Here is a 16,801-nt window from a genome sequence, read left to right as displayed (position 1 = left end):
TAAACCAATCAAAAACTTTGAAGAAAGAAAGAGGTATCAAGCAGGAATTGGAAACGAAGTACTCTTAAGTTGCTGTATTGATCCCCATTGGCTAGAAGTCATATTAGTGAATCTTGAAGTTGTTTCACATCCAAAAGGGGAAAATCAAGCAATGTCTTGAGGAAGTAGGACCATACTTCATGTTTGCCATTCTCCTTATTTTTGTTCTCACTTTGTACTTTCAGGGATCTGAAGAGCTGTACTTAACAAGCAAGCGCCCTTTTTTATCTATGTGGCTTGGTGGCTGCAAGCTTTTCTTTTCAATGGTAGCTTCAAATGCCGTTAAAATCCAAATTTTCGTTTTTCTTAAGTGTAGAATTTCAAAATTCCAAGTAATTAATAAATTGTGTACTTTAGGAAAACAGAGATTGGGTGTTTTCATGTAATTATTCAGATTTGTAGTGATTTGGCGTGAATGAAAAATTGAAAATCTGCACAGGGGTCATCTAAGCTATGTTAAAAGTTAGTAGGGAACTATATTCCTGTCAAGGGAATTATATGTTTTACTCCTGTGCATTTTTCTCATTGATAGTCTTATGGAGGAAGTTAAAGCTTTAGAAATGATTTTTAAAATTAAATCTTTCCAATCATTTCTACTATTTTGGTTATTTTGATAAGGACAGGAAGTAACCATGGTTGCACTTTTTGGACTTGTTTGCATGCAATGCACGAAAAAATTTTACAGACTTATTTCTAAATCTTTCTAAAATAAAAGTGTGTGTATGTATATGTGTATGTGTGTGTGTCTATGTGTGTGTGTGTGCTTTTAAATTTTGAACCCCAAACCCTCTTTACCAGTCCCACCTTTTGTTTGGGTTGCAGTAACATTTCTTTATTAATTTTTATGCTTATGTAAACTTTTCTGTGTTTCTGCAAGTTGGACCAACAAAGAAGTTGGCCACCTCTGTCACACCAGATGTTTGAGGTTAAAAAAAAAAAAAAAAAAAAAAAAAAAAGGATAATTACACTTCCTCCCCATCTAGTCAGAGAAAGCACTTGGGAGCAAGCATCTCTGACACACATTACAGGAGTTGATATTACTGCAGTGTGAAACATGCTGATCAGAATCATTTTGTCTCAGGCTTCAAATGTTCACATCAATTTGAGAAAATAGTAATATCAACACTTACTGAAAGTGTTTGGTGTGGTCTGCTACTGTTTCAAGTATTTTGAATGCTTTAGGTCATTAAGTAGCCTTTTATTTTGCCATCTGTCGCTAAGCAAATATTGTGTGTGTTGGGGAGGGATGCTAAGTTTTGTAGGCCAATGCTTAATTTAGTGAACAAAATTTGACCGAAAACAGTATTTTCTAAACATGTTTTGTAGGAATTCCTTATATTCTCCTACTCCCTGGGGTCTCGCCCTGTCCAAGACAAGACAACCATAAAGAGAGAAGGACTAACAACTCAAGTTAAAAATGAATCAGATTTTTATTTTTGGGGTGAATGAATCACTTCCAGGAGCAGTGGAAACCCAGAAACTTGGGGTGGTGCTTCTAAAATATGTACACGGGTTAAAGCTCCTCTCGGTTTGTTTCACTCTCCTCCATTCCCTCGCATACTGATCTCATGGTCTCTCTTTGCTGGACGAATTCAAGTTCCCCGGGCGCACAATGTGACTTCCAATTGCGGGTCAGGGGCACACATGTGGGTGGCGTGGCGTGCACACGGTACTTCGTCCTGACACCTGGGCAGACACCTGGGCGGCACTTCCCCGCCAGCCCAAGGTCCCCTGCATGCCCGGCGTCCGCTCTGCGGCGGCTTCCCATTCATGCTTTTGACAACTGCGCGGCAGCCTGCAAGCTGAGGGCAAAGTGCCCCCTGCACCAGCCTCTCCTGCGCTGCCCTGGGGCCGGCCGGCCGGCTCCTCCATAGGTGGCTGCATTTCCGACTTCGCCCTGGCTCCAGTCCGGGGGCTTGACGTGCAAACTTCGCCAGAGCGAGCTGAGAGGGAGGGACCCGCAAGTGGGAGGAGGCGGCGGGAGGCGCCTCCGCTTAAGGGAGCCGGCCGGGCGCCGCCGCTCGGACGGACGCGCGGACGGAAGGAAGGAGCGGGGCAGCCGGGCCGGGCCCGGGGATGCGAGCGGCCGAAGGGTGGGCAACTGGAGGTCCTGGGGTGCGGCTCGGGCTTCCCCACGCGGGCTGTCGTGGTGGGGCGCGGCGCTGGAGCGGGGCCGCTCCGGCGCTGGCCTCCGCGGCAGGTCCCTGGGCAGAGGCAAGCAGGGGACTCAGCGCCGCGGTGGCGGGCCGCCTGCTGCCCGTCCCCTCCCTCGGGCGGCCGCGAGAGTCGAAAGCGAAAGCTAGCCCGCGCCGTGGACTTTGCGCCCGGGGCGGGGGGTGGCCTCCAGGAGGCGGGCTTGGGGGGCTGGGCGGCCAGGGGGGCGCTGTCAGCGTGCCCCACCCGGTCCACGGGCCGCGCACGCCGCCGGAACTCCCCGGCGCCTCCTTAAAAAGCGGCCCCCGCGCGACTCTTTCCCCCTTTTTTTTTGTTACATTGTAGGAGCGGAAAGAATGTCGGAGCGGGCCGCAGATGACGTCAGGGGGGAGCCGCGCCGTGCGGCGGCGGCAGGCGGAGCAGCGGCCGCGGCCGCCCGGCAGCAGCAGCAGCAGCCTCCGCAGCCCCAGCGGCAGCAGCAGCCGCCACCGCCGCCGCCACGGCGCCCACGGCCGGAGGACGGCGGGCCCGGCGCCGCCTCCACCTCGGCGGCCGCAATGGCGACGGTCGGGGAGCGCAGGCCTCTACCCAGTCCTGAAGTGATGCTGGGACAGTCGTGGAATCTGTGGGTTGAGGCTTCCAAACTTCCTGGAAAGGACGGTGAGTGTCCACGCCCTCCTACCCCCCTTCACCCCCTCGCGACCCCCTCCTCTCTCCTCCCCTCCCCCCTGCCCCCGTCCTGTGACCCGCCCCCTCGAGGGGCAGAGATGCTATCGTTTGCTGGGTTGCGGAACGCAGAGGTGCCCACACCTACCCCGTGCGTGCGTGAGCGTGCGTCACACTCCCGGCCACTGACCTGCCTCTCCCCTCCTCCTGTGTGTGTGTATCTCCTAGGGACAGAATTGGACGAAAGTTTCAAGGAGTTTGGGAAAAACCGAGAAGTCATGGGGCTCTGTCGGGAAGGTGAGTCCAGCCCCCCTGATGGAGTTTGTACAAACCCCTGGGAAGTTTCCTTGACACTTCACTGGGGCCGGGAACTTCAGCCCACCATACCGACTCCCCGACTCCCCCACTCCCCCGTGCCTACGAAGATGCTGCCTGAGGAGAGGTGGGAGGGAGGGGGCAGAGCGCTTGGAAAGTTTGGTTTGGGTGCCTCCTGTAATAAGGAGCATCCGGAATCCTTCTGTGGCCAGGCAGGAGCAGCATTATTGGTGATGAGTGCTGGGAACCGGCGGGAAGTTTAACCTGGATCTCTGCATTTCTGATCTCCTTATGGAGAAACACGAGTATAGGAAGGAATTCTCAGCTTTGAAACCTTTCCACGAATGCTTTGGGGACATTTTCTGTTGGCAGTCGAAACAAATTTTGAACTTAAAGATGCTGCTTTACCTATGCAGTCTTATTTCTGTAGGATTTAAGGCACAAGTTGAGGATGCTACAAAAAGATCATCTTAACCCGGAGTGCAATTCGGTCACATTTTTTTGCGAGCTGCCAAGATCGGGGGGAAAGCAAGCCAGAATTTTATTTGGTAAAACAAGCCTTTACTGCCCGTAGCTAGTGAAATCAGGGTCTAATTATTTGTTAGTTTTAAACTTTGTTAAAAAGATACACTAGGGAAATAAATAGCTGTAGCTAAAGGTATGTCTCCAAATGAAAGTCAGGCCAGGTATCTGGAAACTGTCAGACTTTTTCTTGAGATTTTCTTTTTCTGTCAATAGTCAGCTTTTGCTGTCTAATACCTGCATTAGGCCTGGGCACGCTGTGGTCAGAAAGGACTTCTGAAGTTAAGTGAACTTTGGGTTCAGTTTTAAGTCATTCTTTCAGTGACTTAGGACGAGGCTTTGAGTGAGATTTGGACCCGGAATACTGAGTTTATAGTCCCCGAATGCAGTTTTATTTCTCACTTATAGCCGTTTATTTCGGCAGAATTTTTGTCTGTGGCCCAAGAATAGGTAGAACTTTGGCAACTGGAGCATTTTTAAGTCCAAAGTTTGCCCATTGTTACTGTCTTCACATTTCCTTCTTGTTTTTCACACCTGCTTTTTCTTCACTTAACTCTGTTTCAGTTTTTTTGAATTGGCCACTTCTTGGTCTCTTGGCACTGGGAGGAAGAGTAAGACCAGTGAAAGCCCGATGAGAGCTTCCAATTGGAACAGATTATAGAACAAATTAGTTGATTTTTAAAATGAGAATGGCTGTTTGAGGGTAAAGGAAAGCAAGGGAAAGCACAAGACTTGTTGATGATGTTGCAATAGGAAAAATCAGTTGCTAGTCCGGTTTTAGTGCTGAATTGGCAGCCTGCCTGGGCTTAAAAAGTTAAAATCACTAGGTGGCAACTCATAGGAAGTAGTTGGAGTAGGGCTTTAGAGGACCTGACCCACTCTTGTTCTTAGTTTTCATTCTCTGGGTGTGGATACATATCCCATAAAAGCTTTCTAAATCTGTGTGAAAACAAGTTTCTAATTATCAATAATTCTGCTGTAAAGGATGAGTTAAGTGTATTAATGTTACACTGGGTGCCTTGAGCTGGACAGGGATCCAACCAAATTAAGGGGACTGTATCTAATTTTTGCTATATGTATTATTTTCTGTTGGGATACATTTATCAGCATGTTTTCCATGAAGATTTAAGACCTTAAACTACCTGCTTTGAGGCACAAAAGGGACATGAATCTTGTTAGTGTTTTTGTTTTGTTTTGTTTTGTTTTTTTGAGAAGGAGTCTCGCTCTGTCGCCAGGCTGGAGTGTAGTGGTGTGATCTTGGCTCCGTGCAACCTCCACCTCCTGGGTGCAAGCGATTCTCCTGCTTCGGCCTCCCTAGTAGCTGGGACTACAGGCAGCAGGCCACCATGCCCAGCTAATTTTTTGTGTTTTAGTAGAGACGGGGTTTCACCGTGTTGACCAGGATGGTCTTGATTTCCTGATCTCGTGATCCACCTGCCTCGGCCTCCCAAAGTGCTGGGATTACAGGTGTGAGTCACCGCGCCCGGCACTTATTAGTGTTTTTTTAAGGGTTCCCCTCCTCCCCCTTTTAAAGCTGCTGTAACCATTTAGAGGATACTGTAGCTACCAGGCCACTTGGAACTTATGCCTGAGTCGAGACTGAAGTTTTAAATTCAGTCAGTTCTTCATTTGTTTGTGACTTTGTGGATTTTCTGGGGATATTTTAAAATCCAAGTTTGAGGATGTCCGGCACTCACTCAGTGGACCTTTATGTTCTCGTAACAGACCGTTATAGGCTGCTTCAGAAATGAAAATACATTTAATATTATCAAAACTTACTAGACCATTATTCATTGTCTGGATAAAATTATCTGCTACTAAGAAAAGATGTTTTGAAGTTAAATCCATACTGATTCCTCTGTCTGGTCTCGAGCTCCTGACCTCAGGTGATCCTCCCGCCTCGGCCTCCCCAAAGAGCTGGGATTACAGGCATGAGCCACCACCCTCACCAGAAACTCCTCATCTTGAAAGATCTCTAGGAATATGCACTTGACTTGAATTCTCCAATTTGCAATTTTGGACCTAGGGGTTATAAAGCCTGGGTGTGAGAGAAAGCTGCTTAACCTTGCATTAGTTGTTTCATCTTTCCGAATATACTTTCCCTCTTTGGAAGATAATAATACCAACTTCCCAAGGTTATTGTAGGAGTTGAAATTAAATTAGATAACATGTGAATGACTCAGTACACACTAATTCCTTTTAACTCTTCTGACTGCTGATTAACCTTAGGCCTGACTTATTAGTTCTATATTTCTAGGTATGGGGTTTTTTAATCTTTGACCTTTGAAAAGGCTTCAGGGGATTGTAGTTCCGCTGAAACTGTATGCAAAATAATGTGTCAGTTTTCTAGGGTAGGTGTTCACAGCTTCTCTTGGGTTCTCAAAAGGATCATTTACACGTCCCCACCCCTAAAATTCAAAACTGCTAAGCCAGGCGCTCTGCCTGTTTTTTCTTTTCACTTCTTCTTGTAACTTACTTTGACCAACTCCTATCAGGCAAGACTACCCAAGGATTAATGCTGTGGCAGAAGGTTGGAACTCTTGATTTAGATAGAGGGAAATTATTTGTGGTTTTGGTAGGAAACCTACCCAAGGCAAGACTACCCAAGGGTTAATATTGTGGCAGAAAGTTGGAACTCTTGATTTAGATGGAGGGAAATTATTTATGGTTTAGGTAGTATATCATCCCTCTTCTGCCATTTAGCACAAGTAGGCAAATATTAAGACAAAATTTGGTTATCGTTCAGAGGTCAACCTAGTTTCGTTTGCATTCTTGTATTTGTATTGCCTTATTCTTGTTCTATAATTTGTAGTATTAGTTGTTAGCATGATTAATTTTGGTGGGAAGAAATTGGTAATACATTTTGACTTTTTATTGTTGTTGTTGAGACGGGGTCTCGCTGTGTCACCCGGGTTGGAGTGCAATGTCATGGGCACGATCTCGGCTCACTGCAACTTCCACCTCCAGGATTCAAGCGATTCTCCTACCTCAGCCTCCCAAGTAGCTGGGATTACAGGCGGCACCTGCCACCATGCCTGGCTAATTTTTGTCTTTTTAGTAGAGACGGGGTTTCACCATGTTGGCCAGGCTGGTCTTGAACTCCTGACCTGAGGTGATCCACCCACCTCAGCCTCCCAAAGTGTTGGGATGACAGGTATGAGCCACTGTGCCTGGTTGACATTTTTGAAATGATTAAACTCAAAAGACAAATTACTGTTTTTTTCCCCAAGGTGATTTGTGAAATTCTGGACTTCCACAAATTTTGGATTTGTGAAACTTAACAAAATTGTGTTTAGATTGAATTAATTGGTACTAATAACTGATTAGGGTTTCTATATTAGTGCCTGAAAATTTAGAGACCCTTAAAAAATAAAAACTTTAAATACCTTAGTTTCACAGCAGATTTTAAAACCTGTATGGTGTCATTGTAGGAGTCAGTAATGGAATTGGAAAAAATGACATCTTTGGGAAGCCGTCCATAACTTCTCTAAGGCTAATTGTTGTATGGTATCGAAGTACTCTACTTTTTCTTTCTGCACTCTTAAGTGTCAGCATTTGAAACTGCATTGTGTGATGGCTCATTGTTTAGAGAGTAAGTTCCCTGAGGGCAGGGGTGTTGTTGATGAAGGCATATTCAGCTCTTGCACACCATTGTGCTTGTAAATATTTGCCCCAAAAGTGAATGAGTAGAGTTACTAGGAAGATTGAATTGAGTCACTCTAGTGTGTGGTTCAAATGACCAATTTTTCATTGTATTGTGACTCCAAAAAAGATAGTATTCTGTGTGCTTGTGTGTTTAGGGGGTGTTGCTGTATGGCTCCGGGGGAGGCCAGAAGCTTTCAGCACTTTTTGTTTCTCTGTCCTTAATATAATGCTCCATTTACACTTTCCAGGAAGGGTGCAGACAGGACATCACCTCTCTTATCTCTGATATTTAGGCAAAGAAGTAGAATGACAACCCAGTGTGGTGTCTATACTTGATGATGGGTGATTTCCTTCTCAATAATTAACCTGACCGTGATTGAGCCTGGGGCAAGATGGAAAACTGTGTGGTTAGCACCTATAGACAACTAGAGTTCAAAAAAAAAAAACCCAAAACAAGCTTGCTAGGGAGTTGGATAGCCTCAGTAAACACAGACTGAGTCAACACAGTACCACCTTTTTTCTTTCCTAGGGGAAAAAAATGGTTCATGGTTAATTAATGGAAAACAAATAGGTGTTTGTGAAGTATTTTACTGTTAAAGGCACATTGTAGGTATAATTTCCTCTCCCTGAAATAGAGAGCATTTCTATTTTTCTCTAGGGTTTCTTTTGTCTGCTTTTCTCCTCAACTGTTTCTTATGGACAATTTGAAACATACAAAGTAGAGAAAATATTTTAATGATCCTTCTTGTATCCATCACACAGTTTCAACAAATGAGTCATGACCCAATCTTGCTTCACCTCTGCCCTACTCCCCATAGTGAATTATTTTGAAGCATACCATTTCTTCTGGTTTTGTTTTTCTGCTCACATGGACTTCAGCTTACTTCCTGCAAAATGGAGGCTTTTTGTGTTCTGCACCTTTTTTTGAGGCAAGTCAGGCTACCATTTCTGATCCTCTCTGTGGGTGTGTAAAGGTTCTGCAGATGGCAGTACTTGCAGTGTGGTTATCTCTTACGTGGAGATATAAACCAAGCCTCAGACAGGAATCGGTAAAATCCAAGTGCCCTGCCTCAGCATCACCTGGTGCTTGCATGTAAGGTGCAGTCAGATGATTTGGTTGCAGATCACCCACACTTAAGAAACACCTCCATAGATGAGAGTCAGCGTTGCTGTGACGGTGGGCAGCGTCCTTGCTGACAGCTCCTGCACATGACTCCTTACCTGTAAGCTCTTCATTAACCCATAGTTGCAGGAGCCCCCAGAGACCCATAAAGACCCTCCTGTAGCAGGGACTTTTCCCCAATTGCGGCGCGTGGGCCAAATCTTGCCTGCCTGGTTTTTGCATTGCGTTGGTTGAAGTAAAAACTCAAAAGATTTCATGACATGTGAAAATTATATGAGACTTCACTGTCAGTGTCCATAACTAAATTTATTGAAATGTAGCCACGGGCGTTCATTTACTTGTCTGTGGCTGCTTGCTGCATACAGTGAACAGCAGAGTTGACTACACACAGCAAAGACCATATGACCCACCAAGCCCAAAACATTTACTGTTTGGTTCTTTACAGGAAAAGTTTGCTGACCACTATTCTGAGTTCCTTGGTTGATAAAAGGAAACCCAGTCTGCAGAATTGCAGAATGTGATCTTATTATTCTTGAACTGTCTATTTTGAAGGGGAGAATCTTCAAAATAATAAAATCCGTTAGTCTTAAACCAAGAGTTCATTCAATAGTAAAGAAACATGTTGAGTTAGAAGGAAATAATGGAGAGAATAAATGGTTTCACATAAGAAGGTTGCTGTCTTTGTCCACTTTTATCATTCACTGTCACTTTTTTATGGCATACACCTGATTGGGAGCAGTTCACGTACAGAGCACGAATAGAACTGTTACTGCTTCAGCTTTCAAGAGCCATGGACCATGAGAATGTTGCCTGAGTTCTATTAAGCCCCTCATGGTACGTAAATATTCAGGAGAAAGAGTCCAGAACTTTCATGGAATTTCCATTCAAATTCTCCAGAATTGCTGCCCCTGAGCTGGTTTAGAGAAGCTGAAGCCTTGTTATAGGTCTTAGGAATTATAGGAAAAATTCACTGGGAAACAAATCTGCATTTCGATTAAGAAGGCAGACAGTGTTCTTTAGGCCCGTATCTTTACAGTTTTGTGCTTACTGGAAAGTAACACCTGGCACAATCCATGCTGAATTTCTGAACCCTTAGGTTTCACGGTTCATGGAGACCATGCACATATTTCCATGTGCACAGTAGGATGGGGTTCCCAAGCTGTATCCAATTTACAGTTGTGCTTGGTTCTTGTAAACTCTAATCTCAGGAGGGAAATATGAGGTATTTATGAATCACAATCCTATGATCTAGGTATCACCATTATCTCCATTTTACAGATGAGGAAACTACGACTCAGAAAAGTGAGGTAGCTCGCTAAGATCACAAAGCATGTAAGAGGCCCTGTAACCCAGATCTGTCTAACTACTCCACAGCTCACGTGCTTAACCAGTCTGCTGTTCCGAGCCCTTTCCAGAAGGTACATGGCTTTTCATGAGCTTGAGCAGGTCACCCTAACCTTTGTTTTTCTTATCCTTCTCTGGAAATACTGACCTTTACCAAAAACCATTTTTTTAAGTGAAAATATCAGAGCCTTTTCCTTGCTGTGCCTTACAACAGTCAGTGTGTTGTATTTAGTTGTTCTTTTATAAATTTTTTTCTTTGAGGGGGAGGGGAAGTATCTGCAGTTTGCATTAGAAGTAATTGGCTTTTTAAAAAAAGATTAAATGAAAGCTAAGGTTGCAGCAGATAGCAAACACAATCATCTGGGATTTGTGCCATTAAAAAAAAAATCCTTTAGAAAGGGAGAAGTGAAATTTTACTATTTAAATACCATTTCAGTGCAAGATTGCTTTTAATCACATTGATGTTCAAAGTTTTTGTGGCAGTATTTCTAATAAATGTGCCCCTCTGATTATTAAAGTATTTTTTTTGATTGAAATTCTAAGGAGAAAAGAAGCCTGTTAGTAGACTTAGCAGTTGGAGTTACTGTACTTTTGAGAAAAAGGCAGAGGGTTACACTTATATTCATCTTGTACAGCAGGGATTATAATAAATGAGCAGAAGAAGGAGAACGATTTTTGCATTTCAGCCACTCATAACGTAAAACTAGATTAAGTGTTCTTGTTCTTCTTTGTATTAAAGACCCGCTAGCATGAAATGTTTTTTTCTCTTATATGTAAGCGTATGGCAAGGAAAAAGAAAGCACTAGTTCATTATCAGTTAGATTCACAATGTTAAAACAGAAACTATTTCCCTCCCAGGTTATACAGATGTTTTCCATAATCCTGAACTCCAGTCATGCAACAGAAAAAAAGGTAATGCTTTTAACCAGTGGTCCCAGGCTTTATATTTCAAACAAGAAAGTTTCAGAAATAATTTGGGGACTCTAGACATACGGTTGCTGGCAATTTATATGTACTTACCTCAAAAAGGTATGAGAACATTGTTTTGAAATAAAGGACAGTCCTTTAATTATGAAAAAGTTTCACTTTAGGAAAGACATATTACAGTGTCATTATTTTTTTCATTTCATTACGGTCTTCTCAGAGAAGAGTATCTATTTCGGTGTTTGAGTACCATAGCTTTAAATCATTTTTTCCAAGAGTGTGTTCCAGGGAACCCTGTTTCTGTGTGCTCTTAGTTGGTGTTATGCAGAAAAGGGGTTCCATATGGCAAGTTTGCAGAAGTCAGCTTTACACAGAGGCAATTCTGGGAACTCCAGTTCTAGAATTAAGCCTGGGCTCAAATCTAAGCTCTAGTAGGTAAGCAATTTGAAGGAAACTACATAGCTTTGCTGAACCTCGCTTGACTCAGGTATGAAATGAGAATAATAGTAGTAACTAATAGGGGTTGGGAGAATTGAATGATATAATGCAGGTTATCAGTAATGAAAGCACAATGTCACAGGCATGCCTCTCTAATCAAGTCATCAGCCAGGACTGTCGAAGGAGCAGCAGAAAGTGAGATGCCAGTTTTTCTTTAGCAGGCAAGGTGTAGGTAGTGAGAGGAAACTCTGGCATGCTCAGGATGACAGAGTGTAGCAAATGAACCACAGTTTTTTTCTTTTTTTCTTTTTTCTTTTTTATTCTTTTGAGACAGAGTCTTGCTGTATCACCCAGGCTACAGTGCAGTGGCATGATCCACGGCTCACTGCAGCCTTGACTTCACTTCCTGGTCTCCAGCAATCCTCCCATCTCAGCCTCCTGAGTAGCTGGGGCCACAGGGGCACACTACCATGCCCGGCTAATTTTTGTATTTTGTTCGTAGAGACGAGGTTTCACCATGTTGCTCAGGCTGGTCTCAAACTCCGGAGCTCAAGAAATCCTTCCACCTCAACACCCCAGAGTGTTGGAATTACAGGCATGAGCCATCACACCCAAACCCCAGTTTCATGCCTTCTTGGACTAGCAAAAATGGGAAGTGGGAGGTGACATTTCTTAGTTCCTCCTTTAGCCACCTCCTTGACTTGCAGAGAGGAGCACAATGTGGGTATTTACTTTTTCCTGCTTGTGCAGAGTTGTACTTGCTCATCTTGTGGAAACCTGTAGTTTGTGCTGCTTTATGCTGCTGCTTGTAATGTTTTTCAAACCCCCTTTTTTATGGGCAAAAACGGTAGATTACAGGCAGCAGAATAAAGTCATCATGAAGGTGGGAAGTGGATCAGAAAGATAAATGAGGATACTACTTACATGATTTTTTTAATGTGTGGTGATAGTCATGGGGGTTTTCTGCCTGTAGAGGGAATTTAGAAAATTGCCTTTTCAATTCTTGGAAATTTCCACTTTAACTTAGCAGTTCTTCATTTAAATTACCTTGTTCTTTTTGGAAACTATATAGAAAGACTGGTTTTAATGGAAAAAATTATCATTATAGAAGTTAATACATGCTCACTGTAAAGATTTTACTAATAATAGAAGTATGGAACACAGAAGCCATCATTCTGTGTAATCCCAGTCTGGGCCAATTTTGTATTTTCAGTTACAGGATTTGGACTTAGGGCAAATCACACTCGATCAAGGACACCCATGTAACCACTTTGGGCACTTACTGGTAAGCAAAACTGAAACTTGACAACCTGGTCATTTCACTTTTTGACCAGGTTGGCAAGTTTCATGTTCTCTGGGACTCATCCTAGTGTAGATAGAGTCTGAGGATACAACTCCACAGAAGGTGAGAAAGCACAGTCCTAACTCCCAAGTCAGGCACTTGGTCAGCAGATATTTAAGTGCCAGGTTTTCTCATGGGTGTTAGGGATAGAGTGACACAAATCAGATGGAGCCCCTGCCCTCTAGGGAAATGAGACAGTAAATACACAAATATTTCCAAGGACTATTGAATGCTGTGAAGTCGAAGTAGGCTAATGAGTTGGGGTTGGGGGATTCTAACTAACATGATCAAGGAAGACTTTTCTAAGCATTTAACATTTGAGCTGAGACCAGAATGCTGAGAAAGAATCAGCCACAGGTCGGGCATGGTGGCTCACACCTGTAATCCCAGCATTTTGGGAGGCTGAGGCGGGAGGATCACTTGAGCTCAGGAGTTCGAGACCAGCCTGGCAACATAGTGAGACCCTATCTCTACAAAAAAATTAGCTGAGTATGGTGACCTGTAGTCCCAGCTACTTAGGAGGCTGAGGTGGGAGGATCACTTGTGCCCAGCAGGTCGAGGCTTCAGTGAGCTGTGATTGCACATACTGGACTCCAGCCTGGGCAACAGAGCAAGACCCTGTCTCAAAACGTAAAAAAGAAAGAAGCAGCCATCAGATCTTGTGGAAGGGGCACTCTGAGAAGGGAAGGGGGAAGAATGTAGGGAAATAATGCTGACAAGGTTAGATAGCAGAGGCCAAGGAAAGGAATTTGTATTTAAGTGTAATGAAACTTGGGAGGATGGTTGGTGGTTAGGGGTAGCTTCAGCAGGGGAGTTATCGAATTCGTGTTAAGGTCATTGGCAAATATGTGGAGGGACTGGCTGGCCAGGTTAGAGGTGATAGTGACTTAGACTTTGCTAATGGCAGTGGTAATGCAGAGAGGTTATCGTGTTCAGGATATGCTTGGAGGTGGAGTTTACATGATTTGATGAAAAATTGGATGTGGGCGAGGGAGAAAGATAAGAATTGGGATTTGCGGCTTGAGCAACTCAATGGTACCACTTAATGAGCTGAGGAATGCTGGAGAATGTGGGAGACTCAGGGTCAGCAGCTCTGATTTTGGCTACACTGTTTGATGTACTTAGTGGGCATTCATGTGCAGCTGTGGTGTCAGCAATTGAATACACAATCTGGAGCATGGTGGAGCAGCCTGGGGTGGAGACTGGGTCAGTCTATATCCTCAACATACAGAGGACATGGAAAGTTGTGGGACCTAGGTTTGTTTCCTAAGATAGGAGTGTCAATAAAGAATCCATTAGGGCCAAGGGCTGAGCCTTGGGTCCCTCCACAGTGAGGTGGTGAGTGGGTGGGGAGGACTCTCCAGTGAGGCAGTAGGGAAACCAGATGAGTATGGTGGTGGTGAATCTGGGAGGAGAGAAGAACATGCTTTAAGTGAGGAGTGATGGTCTGTGTTACATGCTGCTGTGAAGTAAAGTCAGGCCAGAGAATCGATCTCTGGCTTTGATAGTATGAAGTTCATTAATGACCTTAATCTGGAGAGTTGGGGAGGCAGATCCCTCATTGTATAGGGAAGTGATAGTCCGAGCTGAAGAAATGGAGAGGGCAAGTATGGACAGCTTTTTAAAGGGTTTTGCTTTGAAAGGCAATTGGAGAAATGAGGCAGTAGCAGGATGAAGACACGGGGTAAAGGAGCTAAGGGAATGATGAGGAGGTTTGTTTTATTTTATTTGGATAGTATTAGGGAATGTTTGTCTGCAACTGGGAATGATCCAAGAGTAAGGGATAATTGGTCATGTGAAAAAAATTGATAATCACAAGTATAGTACCTTGAGTTGGAAAAAGGAGATGCAACTCAGAGTCCACATGGACAGGCTGGTTTTGGATGGAATCAGAGACTTTATCCCATTCTCATGAGAGGAAAAGCATGTGGATTCAGTTGCAGGTAGGGATGTAGAATTGTGGAATAATATGTTTAGTTCATTCTCATCATTTCTGTGAAGGAAGAGGGAAGTTGGGAGATCATCTGTTGAGAGTAAGAGGAAGAGTTTCGTCTTCCTTTTTAAGTATCCGGGCAAGGATACGGGGATACAGCCAAGTTAAAACAAACATTTATGCATCGTCCCTCGTAGTAGGGATCCCCAACTCCTCGGCTGTAGATCAGTACTGGCATATGGCTTGTTAGGAACCAGGCCACACAGCAGGAGGTAAGTGGGGATGGGGCGCTGAGCATTACTGCCTGAGCTCAACCTCCTGTCAGATCAGTGGCATTAGATTCTCATAGGAGCACAAACTCTGTTGTGAACTGTCTCCGTGCATGGGATCTAGGTTGCATGCTGCTTTTGAGAATTTAATGCCTGATGATCTGAGGTTCCCCCGGTCCCCACCTAACCCTGGTCAGTGGAAAAATTGTCTTCCATGAAAATGGTCTCTGGTGTCATGAAGATTGGGGACTGCTGCTTCAGAGGCTTCCCAGCACCCTTAGAAGAAAATCTAAACTCCCTAGCAAGGCCTGGATGGTGGGAGTGTGTGCCCAGAAAATCAGAAATCTCAGCAACTTGAGGTGGAATCCTGTCAGAGCACTGGGGTGAAGAAGTAGAGGTCAGGAGAGGAAGGCTTCCTGGAAGAGGTGAAGGGGGAGAATTGGAGAGTTAGCCAGTCCAGTGTGGAAGCAGCTTGTGAGGCTGGGGCATCACTGTGTGGGAGCCTGAAACCTGTTGCAGCCTTGGCAGGTAGGTAGTGGAGGGCAGGAGATGGGAGTAGATGTGTTTGAAAGATCACCATGGTAGCATTGTAGAAATGAATTGGTGGTAGCTAAAGTTAAGGGCCAGTTGGGCATGTAGCCACCTCCTTAATGTGAAATCCCCAAGTTTCTAGGTAATGGTAAATGGAGGAAGTGGAATTTTGAAATGTACTTATACAGTCAAATGAATCAAAATGAATTGTTTCTCCCCTGATAAAACCTTTTAGTGGTTTCTATTTGCTTGCCTTTGTTCATTCATACAACATGTATTTATTGAGCATCTACTTTGTGCTAGGTATTGTTCTCATTTTCAGAAAAACAGCAGCAAACAGAACTGCCCTCTAAAGGTTTATTTTAGTGGAGGAGACAAGCAACAAAAACAATGAGTTAAAAGTATATGGCAGGTGGTAATGAGTGTTTTGGAAAAAGATAAAGTATGGGAAACACAATTTAAAATGGGGTGAGAAGGGATTTTCTCACCTACAAGTCATGAGAAGGAGTCATGACTTGTAGGATGTGAGAGCTTCAGTCACGTGCATATTGTGGATGAGCTTTCACACAGAAGGAACAGCAAATCTGAAGTCTCTGGTTGGAGAAGACCTGGTGTTTTGAAGAACAACAGCGGGTGGAGTGGCTGGAGAGGCCATCGTGGAGAGAGTGCAGTGGAAAAGGTCAGATGCTGAAGGATTATGAGTGAGTTGGGCAGGCAGATCACACAAGGCCTTGTAGCCCACTGAAAATCCAAATCCTTTAGTGTTGCCCACAGGCTCCACTTGGGCTTTTTCCCACTTCTCAGTCCTTGCATATGCTCTTCCCACTGACTGGGCTATTGCTTCTCCTGCTGCCCCACACCTCTTCGCTGATGGTTTCTTCTCAATTGGCTAGACTTAGGTTAAGTGTCACCTTTTTTAAAAATTTGTCCTAATGCTCTGCCTCCCCTTGCCCCCCAATGCCCAACAGGCTCTAGTGTGTGATGTTCCCCTGCCTGTGTCCGTGTGTTCTCATTGTTCAACTCCTACTTATGAGTGAGAACATGCAATATTTGGTTTTCTTTTCCTGTGTGTGTTTGCTGAGAATGATGGCTTCCAGCTTCATCCACGTCCCTGCAAAGGACGTGAACTCGTTCTTTTTATGGCTGCATAGTATTCCATGGTGTATATGTGCCGCATTTTCTTTATGCAGTCTATCATTCATGGGCGTTTGGGTTGGTTCCGAGTCTTTGCTACTGTAAATAGTGTTGCAGTAAACATACATGTGCATGTGCCTTTATGGGAGGGTGATTTATAATCCTTTGGGTATATACCCAGTAATGGGATTGCTGGGACAAATGTATTTCTGGTAGGAGTCACCTTCTTGAGTCTTCCACATCACTCTCTATATTGCTTTATAGCCATTATCAAAAGATACCCATTGCTGTCTAGTGTCAACATAAACCAAGCCATCACTCTTGCTGAAAGGTGCTGTTATTGTTAGATTTGGGGTATAAATGCCAGGTAGAAGGAATTATCATGACAAGTGTTTACATAGATCTTGGTTAATTTGCACAAT

At 44.2% G+C, this 16,801-nt stretch overlaps 1 protein-coding gene across 13 annotated transcripts in view; it reads left to right on the top strand.

The window, feature by feature from the left end:
• The window catches only part of ATXN7 (ataxin 7), a 151,655-nt gene that overhangs the window by 45,641 nt on the left and 89,213 nt on the right, over nt 1-16,801 (top strand). For 6 of the 13 annotated variants that reach the window (XR_004182146.1, XM_031663213.1, XM_021934259.2 and 3 more), the window contains exons 3-5: nt 2,539-2,853; nt 3,088-3,156; nt 10,667-10,720. The exons of 1 other annotated variant lie outside the window; for it this stretch is intronic. Coding sequence is in view for 11 of the 12 variants with exons in the window: in XM_031663213.1 (XP_031519073.1) it covers nt 2,550-2,853; nt 3,088-3,156; nt 10,667-10,720 (427 nt within the window). In the remaining variant the exon portion in view is untranslated. Of the gene's footprint in view, nt 1-1,267; nt 2,133-2,538; nt 2,854-3,087; nt 3,157-10,666; nt 10,721-16,801 lie in introns of those variants that run through there. 6 more of the 13 variants (XM_031663217.1, XM_031663215.1, XM_031663214.1 and 3 more) reach the window with 3 other exon arrangements.

Source organism: Papio anubis, chromosome 2, assembly GCF_008728515.1.
Source record: "Papio anubis isolate 15944 chromosome 2, Panubis1.0, whole genome shotgun sequence".
NCBI lineage: Eukaryota > Metazoa > Chordata > Mammalia > Primates > Cercopithecidae > Papio > Papio anubis.
This window is presented reverse-complemented; position numbering and strand designations above follow the sequence as displayed.